We start from the raw sequence: 22695 nt of genomic DNA, 5'->3' as shown, positions 1-22695 counted from the left end.
ACTACACCATTGTTCTGACATAACCTCTCTACTTCAAGCCCCCAAGAAACTTCTGGGATACTTAGTACATAAGCAGTAATATTTTATATTCTTTTTATTTGTTGTATTGTAGCACTAGTCCCAGAATAAAGTTCACATTCTTTTAAAACTATAAACATCCTTACATCTTTTGGTTATTTGGTTAGATATATTCCAATACACCAACTGTTAACATATTTTTTCTACTTGACAAAAACATTTCTGCCTCAGTGGTCTTCACATTTTTATCTCAAATTTGAATTTTAATGGCATCAATTTGTGACCCATAGTACTATTAGAGGTACAACCTTGGGGTATAATTGAATATAATTTTAACCAATCATTGTAATATCTCTCTTGTGATAGGAGTTCTTGCCCTTCATCCCTAAAATATACCATTCATTGGTTGTGATCACAGATAACATAGCATAGAAATTTAGAGGTGAATTACCTATTGTGAAATGCAAAATTTTATCCAGTTAAAGTAGGACAATGAGTTTGATAAAGCTTGAAAAGTTAAAAATCCTATTATTTGCATTTATGTTTAGATGTATATCTGTGTAATGAAGTTATTAAAATTGTTTACTTTAGAAGTGAATGGTGGGGGTATGAGGAGATTACTACAGAACTTAATAGAGTAGAAAATTAGTAGAATGACTAGAAACATCTCATAGTTTATTATATTTTATTTGCTGTAAGTTTTATAAAGCATGCTGTTGCATTTTGAAAACTAATGTTGTAAACTCAGTAAAGTGTATGGATAACACCTGATTAGAAATATTAAGTGTACTGTATAGTTTTATGATAATTCAAGTTCACAACTAAGTCACCAGGAGACAAAGCTTTAGCCTAGGTAGTTGAGAAAAGTTGGTAAATAAAGAACTGGAAGGTACGCTAGTGGTTAAAGTTTCAAATTTTACTAATTAGTTTGCAAGTTCTTTAAAATTAATGAATTTATTTTGATAAAGAAATTAATGCATCCTTTTGAAATTAGATTTCTCTGGACTTAAAGTTTTATTATAAAAAATTAACAACATAATATCAACATTAACTTGTTAGTGGTAGATTTTCTCATATTTTAATTGTAATCTTATAACTTATTTTGATATTGCTGTCCATATTGTGTTCTTGGCATTAAAACTAAATTTAATTTTTAAGTTTTCTTCTGGAGGTATCAAGTGTTTTAAATAATTAAATATAGTTTTCAAATAAAAAAATGCTTTTCAACTTTTCTTAGTGTGCACAGCCTCTCCTCTTTGTTTTCACTTAGATAACCCTTTCCCTTAACACTCTCTTTGGCATGAAATTAATTTTTCTGTTTAGCAGGAGATGACGAATCCAAGTTAGATGATGTGCATTCGTTAGGATCTGGTGCTGGAGAAGGATATGAGCCAATTAGTGATGATGAACTAGATGAAATTCTGGCAGGTGATGCTGAAAAGAGGGAGGACCAACAGGATGAGGAGAAGATGCCAGGTAATCATTTGCAGAGGTGGTTGAATGTAAGAAATATTTAATTATGGTATAGTGATATTCTTTGTTCCCTTTCATGATGTAAGAATTGATAAAATGCAGTTAGAATTTTCCCATTTTAATTAAATGTTTTAATTAACATAGAAGTGCCAATAAAATGAAAATTATAGTTAATATGCTCTGCTCATTTTTAAGTAGACATTGCCTATAAATTGGAAAGGGCATTATTTAAAATAGCACAATTGTAAGATTTCCTATCAAACAGTGATTGTCTAGCAGTGTTCTAGATGGTAGGTGTATGGTACAGAGCTTCACAACTGTGCTGCCACAAACCAACTTTTGAAATGACCATTCAGAAATTTCCAAAGGTCAAGGTTATATTTGAACACTGTTTATATACTTCTCTCTCTCAATTTTCTAAATTCAGTAATCATTTCCATTTATAGTACTTCATTCATTGCCAGAACTTCCTCCAGTGACTGTACCATGAAGCAGCTACCTTCAGTGTTCTTGTTGAATCATCCCAATTAGTCTAATTGTTACTAACAATTTTTTTCTTTTATCATAGGGTCTTTGCTTTGTTTGGGTATACAGAATATTAAATTCTTATTTTGACTTAATTTGCTTACATTTTACAGTTTTTTCTAATGTATAATATATATATGAGTGTTATCTTTATTATTATCAGCTATTAGATATTTCTGAATAGAACATTATTTTGTTAATTTCCTAAACTCTGACTTATCAGTGGATAGATTATTCTCAATTTTAATCTTAGCCACTGCCTGATTCTTAAATTTATTTCATAATGAATCATTTGTTTTTAAAAGGTAAACTGTGTCTGTGCATTCATGCACACATGCAAACTAAATACACTCCTGGATTTACTTAATTAACCCTTGAAATGACTCTGGTACCAAGCTTCAAAATGTCAGACCTAATATAGTGAAATGATGGAGTTCTTTCATTGAGGATCTCTCAAGCAATTTAAATGCATTATTTGTAGGAATGGGTTTGCTTAGGTGTTTGTTTGCTTGCCTTTTTTTTTTTGGTTTTGGGGTTTTTTATTGAAGTATAATTGACATACATTAGTTTCAGGTACACAACGTAATGATTTGATATTTGTATACATTGCAACATGATCACCACATTAAGTCTAGTTACCATCTGTCACCATGCAAAGTTACAAAGTTTTTTTTCTTGTGATGAGAACTTTTCAGATATACTTTCTAGCAACTTTTAATGTTGAAATACAATATTATTGACTATAGTTACCATGCTATACATTACATCCCCATGATTTATTTATAATTGCAAGTTTGTACCACTTGATACCCTTGACACATTTTGTCTAAACTTCACATTCCTTCCCCTCTGGAAGCCACCGATCTCTGTATCTATGAGTTTGGTTTTCTTTTTGTTTGATTCTTTTCATTTTAGATTCCACATATAAATGAAATGGGGGGGGGGTGGAGGCACTCGCCTGTGACCTCTTCGCCTCTTTTCCTTTGGTGAGAAAGTTATTTGTAGAGGTCCTTAAGATTCTAAATTTTAGCTTATATAGAAAATCTTTTAAGAATGTGCCTTTTTTGATTTATATTGTTATTTAATGCTTTCTGTGGCTTGGAATCTGTATTTCTCTATAGATAACGAGAATGTATTTCTTGGTATAATAAAATTCTGTTCTTTAACTTTTTGTAGATCCATTAGATGTGATAGATGTGGACTGGTCTGGTCTTATGCCAAAGCATCCAAAAGAACCACGAGAGCCTGGGGCTGCACTCTTAAAATTCACGCCTGGAGCCATTATGCTGAGAATTGGGATCTCTAAAAAGTTGGCTGGTTCTGAACTCTTTACTAAAGTCAAAGAAACATGTCAGAGACTTTTAGAAAAACCCAAAGGTAATTCCGTCCCACTTTGACTATATAATGTTTAATATAAACATTAAGGTGCCTTTGAAAAGGATTCTGTTCTCATGTAGCAGTTACAGTATAAGAACTTTTTCTGTTTTTGAGGACTCACTTATTTTCAGTATTTAATCCTCATGGTCAAAGTTTGTTTTAATTTATTTTGAGAAAAATTTAAGCCTACAGAAAAGTTGTAAACATAGCACAATGATCTTACTGTATCAAAGTTACTTTTTAACAGGTAAGTTCTAATGTCAAAGTGCTCAGTGGTTTACCCAGGGCTAAATGAAGTAGAGCCTGGGGAAGTGAACTAGATATTGTTCATATCTAAGCAAATTGGTTATCTTGGCAACCCTTTCCCCCGGGAAATGGGGAATTCTACTCAAATGCAGATGTTTAGGTTGAGCCTTTAACAAAGTGGTTAAGAGCTTAATCTCTGGGCCAGATGGCCTGGATTCCAACAGGCACACCACTTACTAGCTGTTATTTAATTTATGTGTTACTGTTATCATCTACAAGCTGGGAATAATTACACCACCAATCAATTGTTCCATATGATTGTTAGGAGGAACAAATGAGTCGTTACAAGTAAAACACTTAGAATAGTTTCTGACATACAGTGATGCTCAGTAAATATGAGCTGCTGCTATTTAGTTTAAAACATTTTATCGCATTGATTTTAGACCTTACCGCTACAGCTTTTCATTATTCCAGAACACTTTTAGTTTATAGGGTCCTTGTTTTCTGTTTCTCTGGTACCTCGCTTATTATGTTTTGGCAGCTCATTAAGACTTTATTAATGGGGAGGAGGAGTGTGTTTTAAAACAGGAGGAAAGGAGGTAAAAGGTGAAAGCACTAAGATTATTTAATGTTTTGTCACATTCATTAGAGTAAAAAAGTTTAGGAAAAAGAATTGAGCTTTTACTAAATTGAAAAAAATTGTTTTATGTGTTTCATGATCCATGTTCTTTCTTCGACTGTTAGCATAAGCAGTAAGACTCTTGATTTTAATATGGCTTAGTATACATAGAACGTATGTGTAAGAAACATAAATTATAATGGTGAATATGTGTTAACCTGACAGATGACCAGTGTCTTGAGTTCTTGCCCCACTCTTTCTACTTTGATTGGTTCTGTGATCTTAAGTAACTCTTCTGGGCATAAAATGATGTAATGAAATCCCTAAGTTCTTATCCACATCTACAGCTATTTGCTCCTGTGTCTCTTGCTAATGGCATTTCAAGTTAAAATCTATTGCGTAGTTAGCAAAATCAGACTATAGTTTGTCCCTGACTAATGATCACTTACTTTAAACAATGAAAACGTACACTGTAAAGAAGGATTTGATTGTCCTTACCAAGTAGTCCTATTTTTTGGTGGTATGATAGCTTTGTTAGAGAACTAATATATGATACTGAATATAAGTTCCCTAAGGAATAGGACTGTTTTGTTTACTGCTGTATTGTCTAGTGATCTATTCTTACTAATTATGCCATTGCCTTGAAAAGTACCTGACACATAGTAGGTATTCAATAAATATTTGTGAAATAACTGATTTTTTTCTAATCTATTCTGTCTGTTTCTGTGCCCCAGTGCTGAAGAAAGTATATCTCCACTCCCTATGTAATTTTTAAATTCTAAGGCTTAAAACAGAAAACTTGAATATGTACTGAAATTTAAATTGCTTTTGTCCAGGTTTTCTGATTATAGTATGATTAAGTTCTTTGAAGCTAAATTTTCCCAGTTATTTTAGTTCCTTTGGTTTACTTGTACTTATATACGTGTTTAATCTGTCTCGAGTTATTTGGTGCTGGTCAGTTCAAAACCGGAAAAGACTAAGTTTAGCCATGTTATACGTTCTAGGGAGGTTTGCAAGTGTGTTTTATAGTCTACTGTTGTGAAAGCAGAAAAGATTTAAATAAAAAGTAATTTGTCCTAATGAGCAATTTTCAAGGAAGTGCATGGACTCAATAGAGATTTCTTTATTTGTATCTATAGTAGAATGGTGGTGAATGTTTGATGCTATTTTTTTTAATAGTCTGCATTATATGACTGTGTCATTGGTTGGCTCAAACATTGGTATGGCTGAATTACCTGAGGAACCGCCTTTTCCCCCAACGGGATACCCACTAAGGTATCCTAGTTCCAACTCTGGAGAGTCTGTAGGTCTGGTGGTAGAGCCCTGGCACTGTATTTTTAAAAACTGCTCAGATGATTCTGATAGACATCGAAGTTTGTGAACTATTTCTGAGTTTTTATTTACATTTATTTTTGCTTTTGTTATAAACCTATTCACTAGGTGTATAACTTACCAACTAGGTATATTACATGAGACAGGTTTCTTGTTAATTATCTAATCTATTTATGCTCTGCAGTTCAGGAAATGAAATATGTAATGCAATTTCATTAATTCTCAAATGTCTGTTTTGTTTTTACCTAGGTGTTATTTACTATTTCCCTTTGTGGGCTCTAGCAATAAACTGTTTGATCATGTTGCTACAGAAACACTACCTGATACCATTCATACTCTTGGCCAACTCCTGGAATGTTAACTTTGAAGTTACTACTCTTTCTGTTATTTATTTAGATTAATGACTGACCCTATTCTGTAAATTTTGATTTCTTGTCTATTTTTAACTCAATCTCTATTTTTATTAAGTGTTTTCTCCCTACTGTGCATGTTATGACTTAAAACTAAGTGATTTTGATACATTGTCCCAGGTTTTTACTGTGACCAAATATTGGATAAAATTTGCAGATTATCTAACAAACAGCTAATCACTTTCCTAAGTTTTTTAGGGTTCACAGAATGTAGTCACATTACTACATTTGAATCTTGCCATAATAAAGTGCTGAATCTAGAACTTTTAGTTGATGGTACACAATATATTGAATTTGATTTTACTAATTCTTAACTTGAACTTTTTTCCCATAGTAATCCGTGTCTAAATTCTGTCTCCCAATTCTGCTTTTCTTATATCTTAAAGTGGCTATCAGAGTATTTATTTTTGTTTGAGCCTAGCACCAAAACTACATACTGGAGTTCTCTCACAGAGAACATATTGCCTTTATATGAAATAGTTTTCACCACTGTTGGTAACTTTGATAAAGTATAGATAAACTTAGTATAGATAGACTTTGTGGAATATTCATCTAAGCAGTTGATAACACTTCTATTTTCAGAAACCTTAATGTGTTTATTTTTTATTGAAAGACGCAGACAATCTTTTTGAACATGAATTGGGGGCTCTCAACATGGCTGCATTACTACGAAAAGAGGAAAGAGCAAGTCTTCTTAGTAATCTTGGACCATGCTGTAAAGCATTATGCTTCAGGCGGGATTCTGCAATCCGGAAGCAGCTTGTTAAAAATGAGAAGGTACTGTTGTTTCCTTAGAAAAATTGGAACATGTCTGTTGAGTAGTATGGATGACATAGTCTTCATTTGATTGCTTTAAGGTGAAATTAAGGTCTCATGATCTGCTTTTATGAGTTTGGTTTCCCAGTCTTTTACACATGTAAAAGAAAGAATTTTATTAGAATTTATAGTACTTTTTATTTTACTTTAACAGTTTTGAATAACATTTGTTTTGAATAACATTGTTATTGGTAGTGGAAAAAAAAATTTTTTAACATCTCTATTGGGGTATAATTACTTAACAATGGTGGGTTAGTTTCTCTTTATAACAAAGTGAATCAGTTGTACATATACATATGTTCCCATATCTCTTCCCTCTTGTGTCTCTCTCCCTCCCACCCTCCCTATCCCACCCCTCCAGGCGGTCACAAAGCACCGAGCTGATATCCCTGTGCTATGCGGCTGCTTCCCACTAGCTATCTACCTTACCTTTGTTAGTGTATATATGTCCATGCCTCTCTCTCGCTTTGTCACAGCTCACCTTTCACCCTCCCCATATCCTCAAGTCCGTTCTCCAGTAGGTCTGTGTCTTTATTCCTGTCTTACTCCTAGGTCCTTCATGACATTTTTTTTCTTAAATTCCATATATATGTGTTAGCATATGGTATTTGTCTTTCTCTTTCTGACTTACTTCACTCTGTATGACAGACTCTAGGTCTATCCAACTCATTACAAATTGCTCAATTTCGTTTCTTTTTATGGCTGAGTCATATTCCATTGTATATATGTGCCACATCTTCTTTATCCATTCATCTGATGATGGGCACTTAGGTTGCTTCCATGTCCTGGCTATTGTCAATAGAGCTGCAATGAACATTTTGGTACATGACTCTTTCTGAATTTTGGTTTTCTCAGGGTATATGCCCAGTAGTGGGATTGCTGGGTCATATGGTAGTTCTATTTGTAGTTTTTTAAGCATAGTGGCTGAACCAATTCACATTCCCACCAGCAGTGCAAGAGTGTTCCCTTTTCTCCACACCCTCTCCAGCATTTATTGTTCCTAGATTTTTTGATGATGGCCATTCTGACTGGTGTGAGATGATATCTCATTATAGTTTTGATTTGCATTTCTCTAATGATTAGTGATGTTGAGCATTCTTTCATGTGTTTGTTGGCAGTCTGTATATCTTCTTTGGAGAAATGTCTATTTAGGTCTTCTGCCCATTTTTGGATTGGGTGGTTTGTTTTTTTGATGTTGAGCTGCATGATCTGCTTGTAAATTTTGGAAATTAATCCCTTGTCAGTTGCTTTATTTGCAAATATTTTCTCCCATTCTGAGGGTTGTCTTTTGGTCTTGTTTATGGTTTCCTTTGCTGTGCAAAAGCTTTGAAGTTTCATGAGGTCCCATTTGTTTATTTTTGTTTTTATTTCCATTTCTCTAGGAGGTGGGTCAAAAAGGATCTTGCTGTGATTTATGTCATAGAGTGTTCTGCCTATATTTTCCTCTAAGAGTTTGATAGTTTCTGGCCTTACATTTAGGTCTTTAATCTATTTTGAGCTTATTTTTGTGTATGGTGTTAGGGAGTGATCTAATCTCATACTTTTACATGTACCTGTCCAGTTTTCCCAGCACCACTTATTGAAGAGGCTGTCCTTTCTCCACTGTACCTTCTCGCCTCCTTTATCAAAGATAAGGTGACCATATGTGTGTGGGTTTATCTCTGGGCTTTCTATCCTGTTCCATTGATCTATATTTCTGTTTTTGTGCCAGTACCACACTGTCTTCATTACTGTAGCTTTGTGGTATTGAAGTCAGGGAGCCTGATTCCTCCAGCTCCGTTTTTCGTTCTCAAGATTGCTTTGGCTCTTTGGGGTCTTTTGTGTTTCCATACAAATTGTGAAATTTTTTGTTCTAGTTCTGTGAAAAAATGCCAGTGGTAGTTTGATAGGGATTGCATTGAATCTGTAGATTGCTTTGGGTAGTAGAATCATTTTCACAATGTTGATTCTTCCAATCCAAGAACATGGTATATCTCTCCATCTATTTGTATCATCTTTAATTTCTTTCATCAGTGTCTTATAATTTTCTGCATACAGGTCTTTCATCTCCTTAGGTAGGTTTATTCCTAGATATTTTATTCTTTTTGTTGCAATGGTAAATGGGAGTGTTTTGTTGATTTCACTTTCAGATTTTTCATCATTAGTGTATAGGAATGCAAGAGATTTCTGTGCATTAATTTTGTATCCTGCAACTTTACCAAATTCATTGATTAGCTCTAGTAGTTTTCTGGTGGCATCTTTAGGATTCTCTATGTATAGTATCATGTCATCTGCACACAGTGACAGATTTACTTCTTCTTTTCCGATTTGGATTCCTTTTATTTCCTTTCCTTCTCTGATTGCTGTGGCTAAAACTTCCAAAACTATATTGAATAAGAGTGGTGACAGAGGGCAACCTTGTCTTGTTCCTGATCTTAGTGGAAATACTTTCAGTTTTTCACCATTGAGGATGATGTTGGCTGTGGGTTTGTCATAGATGGCCTTTATCATGTTGAGGAAAGTTCCCTCTATGCCTACTTTCTGCAGGGTTTTTATCATAAATGGGTGTTGAATTTTGTCAAAAGCTTTTTCTGCATCTATTGAGATGATCATATGGTTTTTCTCCTTCAATTTGTTACTACAGTTTATCACATTGATAGATTTGCGTATATTGAAGAATCCTTGCATTCCTGGAATAAACCCCACTTGATCATGGTGTATGACCCTTTTAATGTGCTGTTGGATTCTGTTTGCTAGTATTTTGTTGAGGATTTTTGCATCTATGTTCATCAGTGATGTTGGCCTGTAGTTTTCTTTCTTTGTGACATCCTTGTCAGGTTTTGGTATCAAGGTGATGGTGGCCTCGTAGAATGAATTTGGGAGTGTTTCTCCCTCTGCTATATTTTGGAAGAGTTTGAGAAGGATAGATGTTAGCTATTCTCTAAATGTTTGATAGAATTCACCTGTGAAGCCATCTGGTTCTGGGCTTTTGTTTGTTGGAAGATTTTTAATCACAGTTTCAATTTCAGTGCTTGTGAATAGTCTGTTCATATTTTCTATTTCTTCCTGATTCAGTCTTGGCAGGTTGTGCCTTTCTAAGAATTTGTCCATTTCTTCCAGGTTGTCCATTTTATTGGCATAGAGTTGCTTGTAGTAATCTCTCATGATCTTTTGTATTTCTGCAGTGTCAGTTGTTACTTCTCCTTTTTCATTTCTAATTTTATTGATTTGAGTCTTCTCCCTTTTTTTCTTGATGAGTCTGGCTAATGGTTTATCTATTTTGTTTATCTCCTCAAAGAACCAGCTTTTAGTTTTATTGATCTTTGCTATTGTTTCCTTCATTTCTTTTTCATTTATTTCTGATGTGATTTTTATGATTTCTTTCCTTCTGCTAACTTTGGGGTTTTTTTGTTCTTCTTTCTCATTGCTTTAGGTGCAAGGTTAGGTTGTTTATTCGAGATGTTTCCTGCTTCTTAAGGTGGGCTTGTATTGCTATAAACTTCCCCCTTAGAACTGCTTTTGCTGCATCCTATAGGTTTTGGGTCTTTGTGTCTCCATTGTCATTTGTTTCTAGGTATTTTTTTATTTCCTCCTTGATTTCTTCAATGATCACTTCATTATTAAGTAGTGTATTGTTTAGCCTCCATGTGTTTGTATTTTTTACAGATGTTTTCCTGTAATTGATATCTAGTCTTATGGCGTTGTGGTCGGAAAAGATACTTGATACAATTTCAATTTTCTTAAATTTACCAAGGCTTGATTTGTGACCCAAGATATGATCTATCCTGGAGAATGTTCCATGAGCACTTGAGAAAAATGTGTATTCTGTTGTTTTTGGATGGAGTGTCCTATAAATATCAATTAAGTCCATCTTGTTTAATGTATCATTTAAAGCTTGTGTTTCCTCATTTATTTTCATTTTGGATGATGATCTGTCCATTGGTGAAAGTGGGGTGTTAAAGTCCCCTACTATGAATGTGTTACTGTTGATTTCCCCTTTTATGGCTGTTAGTATTTGCCTTATGTATTGAGGTGCTCCTATGTTGGGTGCATAAATATTTCCAATTGTTATATCTTCTTCTTGGATCAAGCATATCTTCTTCTTGGATCAATTCCTTGATCATTATGTAGTGTCCTTCTCTGTCTCTTCTAATAGTCTTTATTTTAAAGTCTATTTTGTCTGATACGAGAATTGCTACTCCAGCTTTCTTTTCATTTCCACTTGCATGGAATATCTTTTTCCATCCCCTTGCTTTCAGTCTGTATGTGTCTCTAGGTCTGAAGTGGGTCTCTTTTAGACAGCATAGATATGGGTCTTGTTTTTGTATCCATTCAGCCAATCTTTGTCTTTTGGTGGGAGCATTTAGTCCATTTATACTTAAGGTAATTATTGATATGTATGTTCCTATTCCCATTTTCTTAATTGTTTTGGGTTCGTTATTGTAGGTCTTTTCCTTCTCTTGTGTTTCTTGCCTAGAGAAGTTCCTTTAGCATTTGTTGTAAAGCTGGTTTGGTGGTGCTGAACTCTCTCAGCTTTTGCTTATCTGTAAAGGTTTTAATTCCTCCATCAAATCTGAATGAGATCCTTGCTGGGTAGAGTAATCTTGGTTGCAGGTTTTTCTCCTTCATCACTTTCAGTATGTCCTGCCACTCTCTTCTGGCTTGCAGAGTTTCTGCTGAGAGATCAGATGTTAACCTTATGGGGATTCCCTTGGGTGTTATTTGTTGTTTTTCCCTTGCTGCTTTTAATATGTTTTCTTTGTATTTAATTTTTTACAGTTTGATTAATATGTGTCTTGGCGTATTTCTCCTTGGCTTTATCCTGTATGGGACTCTCTGTGCTTCCTGGACTTGATTAACTATTTCCTTTCCCATATTAGGGAAGTTTTCAACTATAATCTCTTCAAATATTTTCTCAGTCCCTTTTACTCTTCTTCTTCTGGAATCCCTATAATTCGAATGTTGGTGCGTTTAATGTTGTCCCAGAGGTCTCTGAGACTGTCCTCACTTCTTTTCATTCTTTTTCTTTATGCTGCTCTGCAGTAGTTATTTCCACTATTTTATCCTCCAGGTCACTTATCCGTTTTTCTGTCTCAGTTATTCTGCTATTGATTCCTTCCAGAGTATTCTTAATTTCATTTATTGTGTTGTTCATCATTGTTTGTTGCAGCTTTAGTTCTTCTAGTTCCTTGTTAAATGATTCTTGCATTTTGTCTATTCTGTTTCCAAGATTTTGGATCATCTTTACTATCATTATTCTGAATTCTTTTTCAGGTAGACTGCCTATTTCCTCTTCATTTGTTAGGTCTGGTGGGTTTTTATCTTGCTCCTTCATCTGCTGTGTGTTTTTCTGTCTTCTCATTTTGCTTATCTTACTGTGTATGGGGTCTCCTTTTTGCTGGCTGCAGGTTCGTAGTTGCCATTGTTTTTGTTGTCTGTCCCCAGTGGCTAAGATTGGTTCAGTGGGTTGTGTAGGCTTCCTGGTGGAGGGGACTAGTGCCTGTGTTCTGGTGGATGAGGCTGGATCTTGTCTTTCTGGTGGGCAGGTCCACGTCTGGTGGTGTATTTTGGGGTGTCTGTGGCCTTATTACGATTTTAGGCAGCCTCTCTGCTAATGGGTGAGGTTGTGTTCCTGTCTTGCTAGTTGTTTGGCATAGGTTGTCCAGCACTGTAGCTTGCTGGTCATTGAGTGAAGCTGGGTGCTGGTGTTGAGATGGAGATCTCTGAGAGATTTTTGCCATTTGATATTATGTGGAGCTGGGAGGTCTCTTGTTGACCAGTGTCCTGAAGTTGGCTCTCCCACCTCAGAGGCACAGCACTGACTCCTGGCTGCAGCATCAAGAGCATTTCATCCACACAGCTCAGAATAAAAGAAAAAGTAGAGAGAAAGAATTAGTAGAAGTAGGAAGGAAGAAAGAAAAAGAAGAAGGAAAGAAAGGAGGGAAGGAAGGAAAAAAGAAAGAAGATACAGTGAAATATAAAATATAATAAAGTTATTAAATTAAAAAATAATTATTTAGGAAAAAAGGGACAGATAGAACCTTAGGACAAATGTTAGAAGCAAAGCTATACAGACAAAAATCTCACTAAGAAGCATACACATACACACCCACAAAAAGAGAAAAAGGGGAAAAAATAATAAATCTTGCTCTCAAAGTCCACCTCAATTTGGGATGATTGGTTGTCTATTCAGGTTTTCCACAGATGCAAGGTACATCAAGTTGATTGTGGAGCTTTAATCCACTGCTCCTGAGGCTGCTGGGAGAGATTTCCCTTTCTCTTCTTTGTTCTCACAGCTCCCAGGGGCTCAGCTTTGGATTGGGTCCCGTCACTGCATGTAGGTTGCTGAAGGGCGTCTGTTCTTCACTCAGACAGGACGGGGTTAAAGGAGCTGCTGATTCAGGAGCTCTGGCCCACTCAGGCCGGGGGTAGGAAGGGGCGCAGAGTGCGGGGTGAGCCTGCGGCAGCAGAGGGGCAGCAGAGGACGTCAGGACGTTGCACCAGCCTGAGGCCTGCCATGCATTCTCCCAGGGAAGTTGTCCCTGGATCCCGGGACCCTGGCAGTAGCAGGCTGCACAGGCTCCCAGGAAGAGGGGTGTGGATAGTGACCTGTGCTCGCACACAGGCTTCTTGGTGGTGGCAGCAGCAGCCTTAGCATCTCCCGCCCGTCTCTGGGGTCCACGCTTTTAGCCGCGGCTCACGCCCGTCTCCGGAGCTCCTTTAAGCAGCGCTCTTAATCCCTTCTCCTCACACACCAGGAAACAAAGAGGGAAGAAAAAGTCTCTTGCCTCTTTGGCAGGTGCAGACTTTTCCCTGGACTCCCTTCTGGCTAGCCGTGGTGCACTAACCCCCTTCAGGCTGTGTTCACGCAGCCAACCCCAGTCCTCTCCCTGCGCTCCAACCGAAGCCTGAGCCTCAGCTCGCAGCCCCGCCCACCCCAGCAGGTGAGCAGACAAGCCTCTGGGGCTGGTGAGTGCCGGTCGGCACCGATCCTCTGTGTGGGAATCTCCCTGCTTTGCCCTCCACACCCGTTGCTATGCTCTCCTCCGCAGCTCCGAAGCTCCCCCCTCCGCCTCCCGCAGTCTCCACCCGCAAAGAGCCTTCCTAGTGTGTGGAAACCTTTCCTCCTTCACAGCTCCCTCCCAGTGGTGCAGGTCCCGTGCCTGTTCTTTTGTCTGTTTTTTCTTTTTTTCCTTTGCCCTACCCAGGTACATGGGGAGTTTCTTGCCTTTTGGGAGGTCTGAGGTCTTCTGCCAGCATTCAGTAGGTGTTCTGTAGGAGTTGCTCCACGTGTAGATGTATTTCTGGTGTATCTGTGGGGAGGAAGGTGCTCTCCATGTCTTACTCTTCTGCCATCTTCCCCTCCACCTGGAAAAAAATTTTAAATAGTCTATTCCTGTGAAATATTTTTCATTTGCAAAGTTTCTTTAGATAATGAAATATACTAGAAACTTATTTAAATTGAAGTTCAAGGAAAAAAATTTTCCAGAGTGGTGAGGAGATTATATAGTGTTTATGAGAATATACCAAATTGAAGAGGAAATAAACACAAGTGATTATATGTAAACATTTCCTTGAAGAATAAAGGAAATTGAAGCTCAGCTTATTTTTTGTTTGGTTCAGGTAAGGAACCCCAGTTGAGAAAGACAACAGAGGAATTTTTTTGAATGATGACACTTCTGATTGCGGTCGTGGTTTCTTGAATATATACATGAGTGAAGACTCACAGAACTATACATAAAAAGCCAGTTTTACTGTATCACAACTTATAAAATATTTTTTATAATGCAAATGTGGTCAAGGCATCACTCTTCCTTTAAAGATCTAGAAGAGAAATAGCAGAATGCTGGAGATATTCAAATCTTTATTTCATTCTACACATGGTTGGAGAACATTTAACAAAATTTTATGACAATAACTTTCAAAACTGCTAAGGTCGCTTTAAGTTCCAATAATAGCCATCTACAGCTTAGTTTCTCAGTAGACTGCACTGATCAGCTGTCTTCTTTAGAATTTGTTCAGTTCTGGAGCCTACATCTTATGTCATATCAACAGACCAGTAAGGAGTATGGAATGTTCGGTGCTTCTCTTCAGAGAATTGATTGTCATGTGAAAGTAAGACTGAATTAGTGTGTAGCTCCATAGAAGAGATTTTATTTCAAAACATGGAAGAAATAGTACCATTCAACAATAGAATGTGCAGTGTTTTTCGTTGTTTTGTCATTGGAAATAATGAAGTAAAAACTACTTGATTACCTGTCAGGGATTGTTGAGAAGGTTCCTGCTTTGAGCAAGAAGTTAGACTAGGTGCCCTCTAAAGATTGCTTTCTTTTCTAAGATTCCTTGAGTCTGCAGACATTTCTTAATTTTGCTTTTAAATATCCAACACAGCTAATTTAATATTCATCACTAACGAATTTTTCTTATAACTGATATTTTTGTTAGCAGTTAACCTGTCTTTTCTACTGTCAACTAATAATGTACATGTTTAATTTGTTTTTGTTTTCTCCAAATAGGGCACCGTAAAACAAGCTTATACAAATGCTCCAGTGGTAGACAATGAACTCTTACGACTGAGTCTTCGATTATTTAAGCGGAAGACTACTTGCCACACCTCAGGACCTGAAAAGACTGAAGATAATAAACTCTCACAGTCTAGTATCCAACAGGAACTGTGTGTGTCTTAAGACTGAAGTCCAGGCACATTTTCGGTACTATTTCCCTTTATCAGTGCATATTCTTTTTCAAAGTTCTTTGGTTTGACAAGTGTTATTAGTGACAAAGGCAGAAAAAACTTATCAGCCATGCTAAAAGAGTGACAAACTTTGATTTAAAGACAGTAGTTTGGCTAACAAGATTTTACAAAAATTTTTACACAGTACTTGATACTCATGCAAAATAATGTGAAAGCATCTAGATTTAGTAGTTTATTCTGTACCTTTTGTTAAAACTGAAGACTTTGAAAACGGTCATCCCTGCTCTTCCTGCCTACACAGATTTTTTTATGAAATGGAGCCACTAATTTATGTACTGGATCATCCTTACAGAAACGGCGATTTTCTCCAGAAACAGTGTGTTCACTGAATGAACACACACGCCATGCACCGCTGTGCTGCACAGGACACAGAAAGTGGGGCTGGGCCTGCATGCTGTGTGTAGGCTTTCCTTTCTAAAATTGTAACAAAACTACTTAATGGCTCTTCGGTTTTTTTAATATATGTGCATTGTTACAACGTCTATTGGATCTATTTCGAGTCTGAATGGTTTTGTTTGTTATCAGAGACTGTCGACTATTTTTATTTTTAATAAACGTACCTTCCCTTTTCTTGTTGTAGATTTACTTTGCTCTTCATTAATCTTACTCCTGATGTTCTAAAACATTTGTCATCAACATTACATGTTTCATACTTAAGATATTTTACTGCTGGAGTTATTACTGGACAGCTGTGAATAATGCAATAATAGTTGAGGATGTACTTCAAATATAGCTCAGTAATACTTGAAACAAACCAAGAGTTAACCAACCTATGTAATCTGAGTTTTAAAATCCTACCATCATACTTTTCAGAGCTATAACCTTTGATTACATTAACCTGCCTCCAGATACAGAGTGGTGAGGAGATTATATAGTGTTTGTGAGAATATACCAAATTGAAGAGAGGAAATAAATACAAGTGATTTTATGTAAGCATTTACTTGAAGAATAAAGGAAATTGAAACATTATTTTCTGTTTGGTTCAGGTAAGGAATCCCAGTTGAGAAAGACAACAGAGGAATTTTTTTGAATGATGACATGGTTACCTGAATATATACATGAGTGAAAACTCACAGAACTATACATAAAAAGCCAGTTTTACTGTATCACAACTTATATTTTTTATAATGCAAATGTGGTCAAGGCCTCACTCTTATTTTAAAGATCCTAGAAGAAAAATAATATATAAAACAATTTACTTTTTATAAATAATATATCTGCTTTATTTTGTATGTACATATTTATCTCATGAAGTGGACTCTTAGAAGGATTTGAAATGGACTCCACTGCAGAATTTGTGGGCAGACAGTAATGATGATAATGAAGGAAACCAATGAAAATTGTAATTTGATGATTGCCTTTCAGAGGTTTTTGTTAAAACTGTAATCCTGTTACCTGTCTCAGTAGTTGTGTATCCTTTTCCTACAGGTAACCTAATGTTACTGGTTGAAAGGTTATATTCATTTCAAGAAACAGTCATTGTGCACTTAATTTTTACAAAATACTTACCCAGCAAAGGAAATAGTCTTATTTCCAAGTGACCTGGAAAGCATGTATAAGAAAATTACCTTCTTGGGTTTTGTTTTGCTACTTGTAAACAAAAAGATTCAGGTGTGTTTCCTCTTCCAATTGGTAAATGTTTTGAATAAAAAAATAAAATTCTTTAATGACCTGGAGAATGAATAACCTTTAGAAAACTACTTCCTGTTTTAGTGGATAATATCATTCTCTGTAGCATAAAGATTTAAAGTCATAGAACCTCTAATATTAGTTCCAAGAATTGTGGAGTGTAACAGAAATAATGGTTTTCCTGTTTTGTGCACTGACTTTAGGAATATTTCACAAGTTATTTCTTTACAGAAATGAAAACTCTGTAGGTAGGTTTTGCTATATAGTCAAATCCGTTGCCATTTTAGTTTTGAATATCTTTTTGTTAGGTTGTAAAAGAAAATGTTAAAACCGTTTGTTTGCTTAGTCACAGTATTCAGAGCTTTATGCTCCCACTGGGAATGTCCTGTTAAGTCTCATAATTTTTAAAAATTCAAACATTCTGTGTATTGCTAATCATATACCCATAAAGTTCTTCTAAAGCAGATCTTCTTGTTGAATTTTCCATAAAAGCTCTTGGACCATAAAATCTCAAACCAGTATTCCTGGAAACATCTTCCAATCTATAAATTGTTAGTACAGTTAATGGTTTTCTGTCTCATAACTGATGATGAACTTTGTCCATTTGCCATAACTGCACAACTGGACTCCAGCTGCTAGTGATAAGGAGTTGTCTGTCTAGAGAAGAGGCAGAGAGTTATGTCTGCCATCCAAAGTAAATAAAATGGGAGTTAACAGATACTTATATTTTGTTGAGTCAGTTGTTTGATTTTTTTTTTTTGGCAGATGTCCTCACTATTTAGTAAAGTCTTATACTAAACTTATAATAGTTGGTAGCTTCTTCACAAAAATTTGTAACTATACTCAAGTAGTACCTTAATATGTTAAAATCTGACCCATCACTTCTCTTTATTCTGATCAGTAACTGCAGGTTATTGTCTCCATCCTTCCCCATGACCACTTATGACTTATCCTTATTAATTTGAAAATCTGTGGCATCAGCAGAACATCCCACATTATTCCTTACTGTAAGATTATGGTAAATAGTATCTATATTGTCAATGATGCTTTTAAATCTCAGAAGAGCCAGCATCTGAACCTCAATTTGTTATTTTAAAAGGTGTATGGGTTCCAGCACAAGATAGCTACATAGGAGGATCCTAAACTCACCACTTCCCATGGCCACACTGAATCTACAGCTGCATATGGAACAACTTCCTCTGGACAAAACCCAAAACTAGCTGAGAGACCCCTACAAGGAAGAACCCACATCTAAGCTAGTAGGAGAGGCTGAGACAAAATCTCACCATAAATCCCACTCTCAGTATGGAGACCCCCAATCAAGAGGGAACTCGCAACTTTGAGGTTCTCCCTGAAGAGTGAAGGGTTTGAACCCCACATCTTGCACCCCAACTTTTAAAACTTGCCACTGAGAGACAAGCCCCCCAAACAACATCAAGAGACCCACACTGAGACACGTTGTAAAGTTCAAGTTAAAGACCACGAGAGTATCTTAAAAGCAGCAAGAAAAAAACAACTTGTTACCTATAAAGGAACTCCTATATGATTATCAGATTTTGTCAACAGAAACTTTACAGACGAGAAGGGAGTGGCATGATATAGTCAAAGTGCTGAAAGGAAAAAACTGCCAGTCAAGAATTCTCTACCTGACAAAGTTGTCCCTCATAATTAAAGAAGAGATAGAGTTTCCTAGACAAGAAAAGCTAATGTTGTTAATCACCACTGGACTGGCCTTACAAGAAATGTTAAAGGGGCTTCTTTAATCTGAAATGAAAGGGTGTTAATTACTAACAGGAAAACATGAGAGTACAAATCTCACTGGTAAAGGTAAATGTATGGTAAAATTCAGAAAAATCTAATGTAACAGTGATGGGTTAATTACTTATAAGGCTAGTATGAAGGATAAAAGACAAAATTAGTAAAAATAACTACAGCCATAATGATTTGTTAATGGATATACAAGATAAAAAAAAAACATAAATTTTAACACTAAAATACAATGGTGGGGATTAAATGTAGAGCTTTAGGTTGAGTTGATACTTATGTTTTTATCCACTTAAAATTGACTATGATAAATAAGTGTTGTAAGCCTCATGGTAACCACAAAGCAAAACCCTACAATAGATTTACAGAAGATAAACCTGAGCATACCACCACAGAAAATCATCAAATTACAAAGAGAGGAGAGGAAAAAGGAATTACAAGACAGCCAGAAAACAATTTAACAAAATGGCAATAAGTACATACCTATCAATAATTAGATTATACGTAAATAGACTAAATTCTCAAATCAAAAGACATTGGCTGAAAGGATTAAAAAAAACCAAGACTCATCTAATATGCTGCCTACAAGAGATTCACTTCAGATGTGTGGACACACAGCTGAAAGTGAAGGAATAGCAAAAGATATTCCATGCAAATGGAAACCAAAACAAAGAGTAGCTATACTTACATCAAACAAAATAGACTTTAAGACAAAAACTGTAGTAAGAAGCAGACATGGTCACTGTATAATGGTAAAGGGGTCAATCCAACAAGAGGATATATTACAATATTTATGTACCTGACAGAGAAGAACCTAAATAAAGCAAATATTAACAAACCTACGGAGAGAAATTGACAGTAATACAATAATAGTAGGGGACTTTAATATCCCATTTCCATCAGCGGATAGATCATACAGATAAAAATTAATGAGGAAACATTCGCCTTAAAAGGACATATTATACCAGATGGACTTAGAAACATACACACAACATTCCATCCAAAAGTAACAAACATTCTTCTGAAGTACACTTGGAATATTTCCAGGATAGATCATATGTTAGGCCACAAAAAATCTTAATAAATTTAAGAAAATCAAAATCATATCAATCATCTTTTCTGACTTTACAATGGTATGACTAGAAATCAGTTGTAAGAAAACTGGAAAACTCACAGGTATGTGTACAGAGGCTACTGAATGACCAATGGGTCAGAGAAGAAATCAAAAGAGAAAATTTAAAAACCTTGAGACAAATGAAAATGGAAATACAACATACCAAAAGTTATGGGATATAGCTAAGCAGTTCTAAGAAGGACATTCATGGCAATAAATCCCTACATTAAGAAAAAAGAAAGACCTCAAATATACAACCTAAATTTACACCTCAAAGAACTAGAAAGAGGACAACAAACCCCAGAATTAGTAGAAGGAAGGAAATAACAAAGATCAGAGCAGAAATGAATTAAATGTAAATTTAAAAGCCAGTAGAAAAGATCAATGAAACTAAGAGCTGGGGGGGTGGTTTTTGAAAAAAATTGACAAACCTTTAGCAAGACTCACCAAGAAAAAAGAGAAGATTCAACTAAGAAATGAAAAAGATGTTACAACTGATACCACAGAAGTACAAAGGATCATAAGAAACTACTACAATTATTCAGCAAATTGGACAACATATAGGAAATGGACAAATTCCTAAAAACACAATTTTCCAAGACTGAGTCATGAAGAAACAGAAAATCTGAACAGATTCATACTAGTAAAGACATTGAATCATTAAGTAAAACCCTCCCAATGAAGTCCAAAAGTCCATGAGCAGATGTTTTCACTGATGAATTCTACCAAACATTTAAAGAATTACTACAAATCCTTCTCAAACTCTTCCAGAAAACTACAAGAAGCAACACTTCTGAATGCATTTTATGAGGCGAGCATTACCCTGATACCAAAACCAAAATAGGATACCACAAGAAAATTACAAGCCAATATCCCTGATGAACATAGTTGTAAAAATCCTCAGCAAAATATTAGAAAACCAAATTTAACAATATATTAAAAGGATCATACACCTTGACCAAATCAGATTTATTCTAGGGATGCAAGGATGGTTCAACATCAGAAAATCAATCAGTGTGATACACCCCCATTAACAAAATGAAGGATAAAAAAGTATATGATAATCTCAATAGATGCAGAAAAAGCATTTTACAAAATTCAACATCCATTCATGATAAAAAGTCTCAACAAAGTTGGTATAGAGAGAACATAACATACTAAAGGCCATATATGATGTGCCCACAGCTATCATACTCAATGGTGAAAAACTGAAAGCTTTTCCTCTAAGATCAGGAACAAGACAAGAATGCCCACTCTCACCACTTTTACTCAGCATAGTATTGGAAGTCCCAACCAGATCAGTTAGTCAAGAAAAAGAAACAAAAGTCATCCAAATCAGAAAGAAGTAAAACTCACTATTTGCAGATGACATGATACTATATAGAGAAAACCCTAAACTCCATCAAAAAACTATTAGAACTAATAAATGAATTCAGTAAACTTGCAAGATACAAAATCAGTGTGCAATAATCTGTTGTGTTTCTATACACTAACAACAAACTAACAGAAAGAGAAACTAAGAAAGCAATCCCATTTATAATTGCATCAAAAAGAATAAAATACTTAGGAAAAAATTTAACCAAGGAGGTGAAAGACCTGTACACTGAAAACTATAAGATGAAAGAGATTGAAGATATAAATAAATGGGAAGATAATCCATGTTCATGAGTTAGAAGAATTAGTGTAAAAATGTCTATACTACCCAAAGGAATCTACAGATTCAGTGCAATCCCTATCAAAATTCCAATGGCACTTTTCACAGAAGTAGAACAAACTCCTAAAATGTGCATGGAACCACAAATGACCCCAAATAACTGAAGCAAATTTTGGAAAAACAGAATAAAGCTGTAGGCATCATACTCCCTGGTTTCTAACTATATTATTGTACAAAGCTATGGAAATTAAAACAGTATGGTATTGGTATAAAAACAGACATGTAGGTCAATGGAACAGAATAGAGAGACCATAAATAAACCCATGCATATATGGTTAATTAATATATGACAAAGGAGTCAAGAATATACAATGGAGAAAGGACAGTCTCCTCAATAAATGAGGCTGGGAAAACTAGACAGCCACATGCAAAAGAATGAAACTGAACCATTATCTTACACCATAAAAAAATTTTAACTCGAAATGGATTAAAGACTTGAATGTGAAACCAGAAACCATAAAACACATAGAGGAAAAAATAGGCAGTAAGCTCCTTGACATCAGATGGCAATGATTTTTTGGAACTACAAAAAAAAAAAAAAAAAAGCAAGAATAAACAAGTGGGACTATATCAGACCAAAAGCTTCTGCACAGCAAAGGAAACCATCAACAACATGAAAAGGAAACCTACAAAACGGAGAAAATATTTGCAGATCATATATCTGGTAAGAGGTTAACATCCAAAACATATAAAGAACTCAGAGGACTCAAACCAAAAATCTCACACAGAAAAAAACCCCCAAACAATCCCATTATAAAATGGGCAGAGGATCTGAACAGACATTTTTCCAAAGATGACACACAGATGGCCAATAGGTACATGAAAAGGTGTTCAACATCACTAATCATCAGGGGAATGCAAGTCAAAACCACATGATATTACCTCACACCTTTTAGAATTGCTGTTCTCAAAAAGACAAGAAAC

General features: G+C 35.5%; 1 protein-coding gene across 3 annotated transcripts in view; it reads left to right on the top strand.

Moving 5' to 3' along the window:
• The window catches only part of ZC3H13 (zinc finger CCCH-type containing 13), a 91339-nt gene extending 75219 nt beyond the window's left edge, over window positions 1-16120 (top strand). For 2 of the 3 annotated variants that reach the window (XM_082675492.1, XM_082675493.1), the window contains exons 16-19: window positions 1342-1494; window positions 3193-3393; window positions 6614-6777; window positions 15312-16120. In XM_082675492.1, the coding sequence (XP_082531618.1) occupies window positions 1342-1494; window positions 3193-3393; window positions 6614-6777; window positions 15312-15482 (689 nt within the window). In that variant the 3' untranslated portion in view covers window positions 15483-16120. The remainder of the gene's footprint in view (window positions 1-1341; window positions 1495-3192; window positions 3394-6613; window positions 6778-15311) is intronic. The other variant, XM_082675494.1, reaches the window with a different exon arrangement.
• Window positions 16121-22695: the final 6575 nt, after the last annotated feature.

Source organism: Grampus griseus, assembly GCF_964374135.1.
Source record: "Grampus griseus genome assembly, chromosome: 18".
Lineage (NCBI taxonomy): Eukaryota > Metazoa > Chordata > Mammalia > Artiodactyla > Delphinidae > Grampus > Grampus griseus.
The sequence above is the reverse complement of the archived record's forward strand: the minus strand, read 5'-3'. Positions and strand labels throughout refer to the sequence as shown.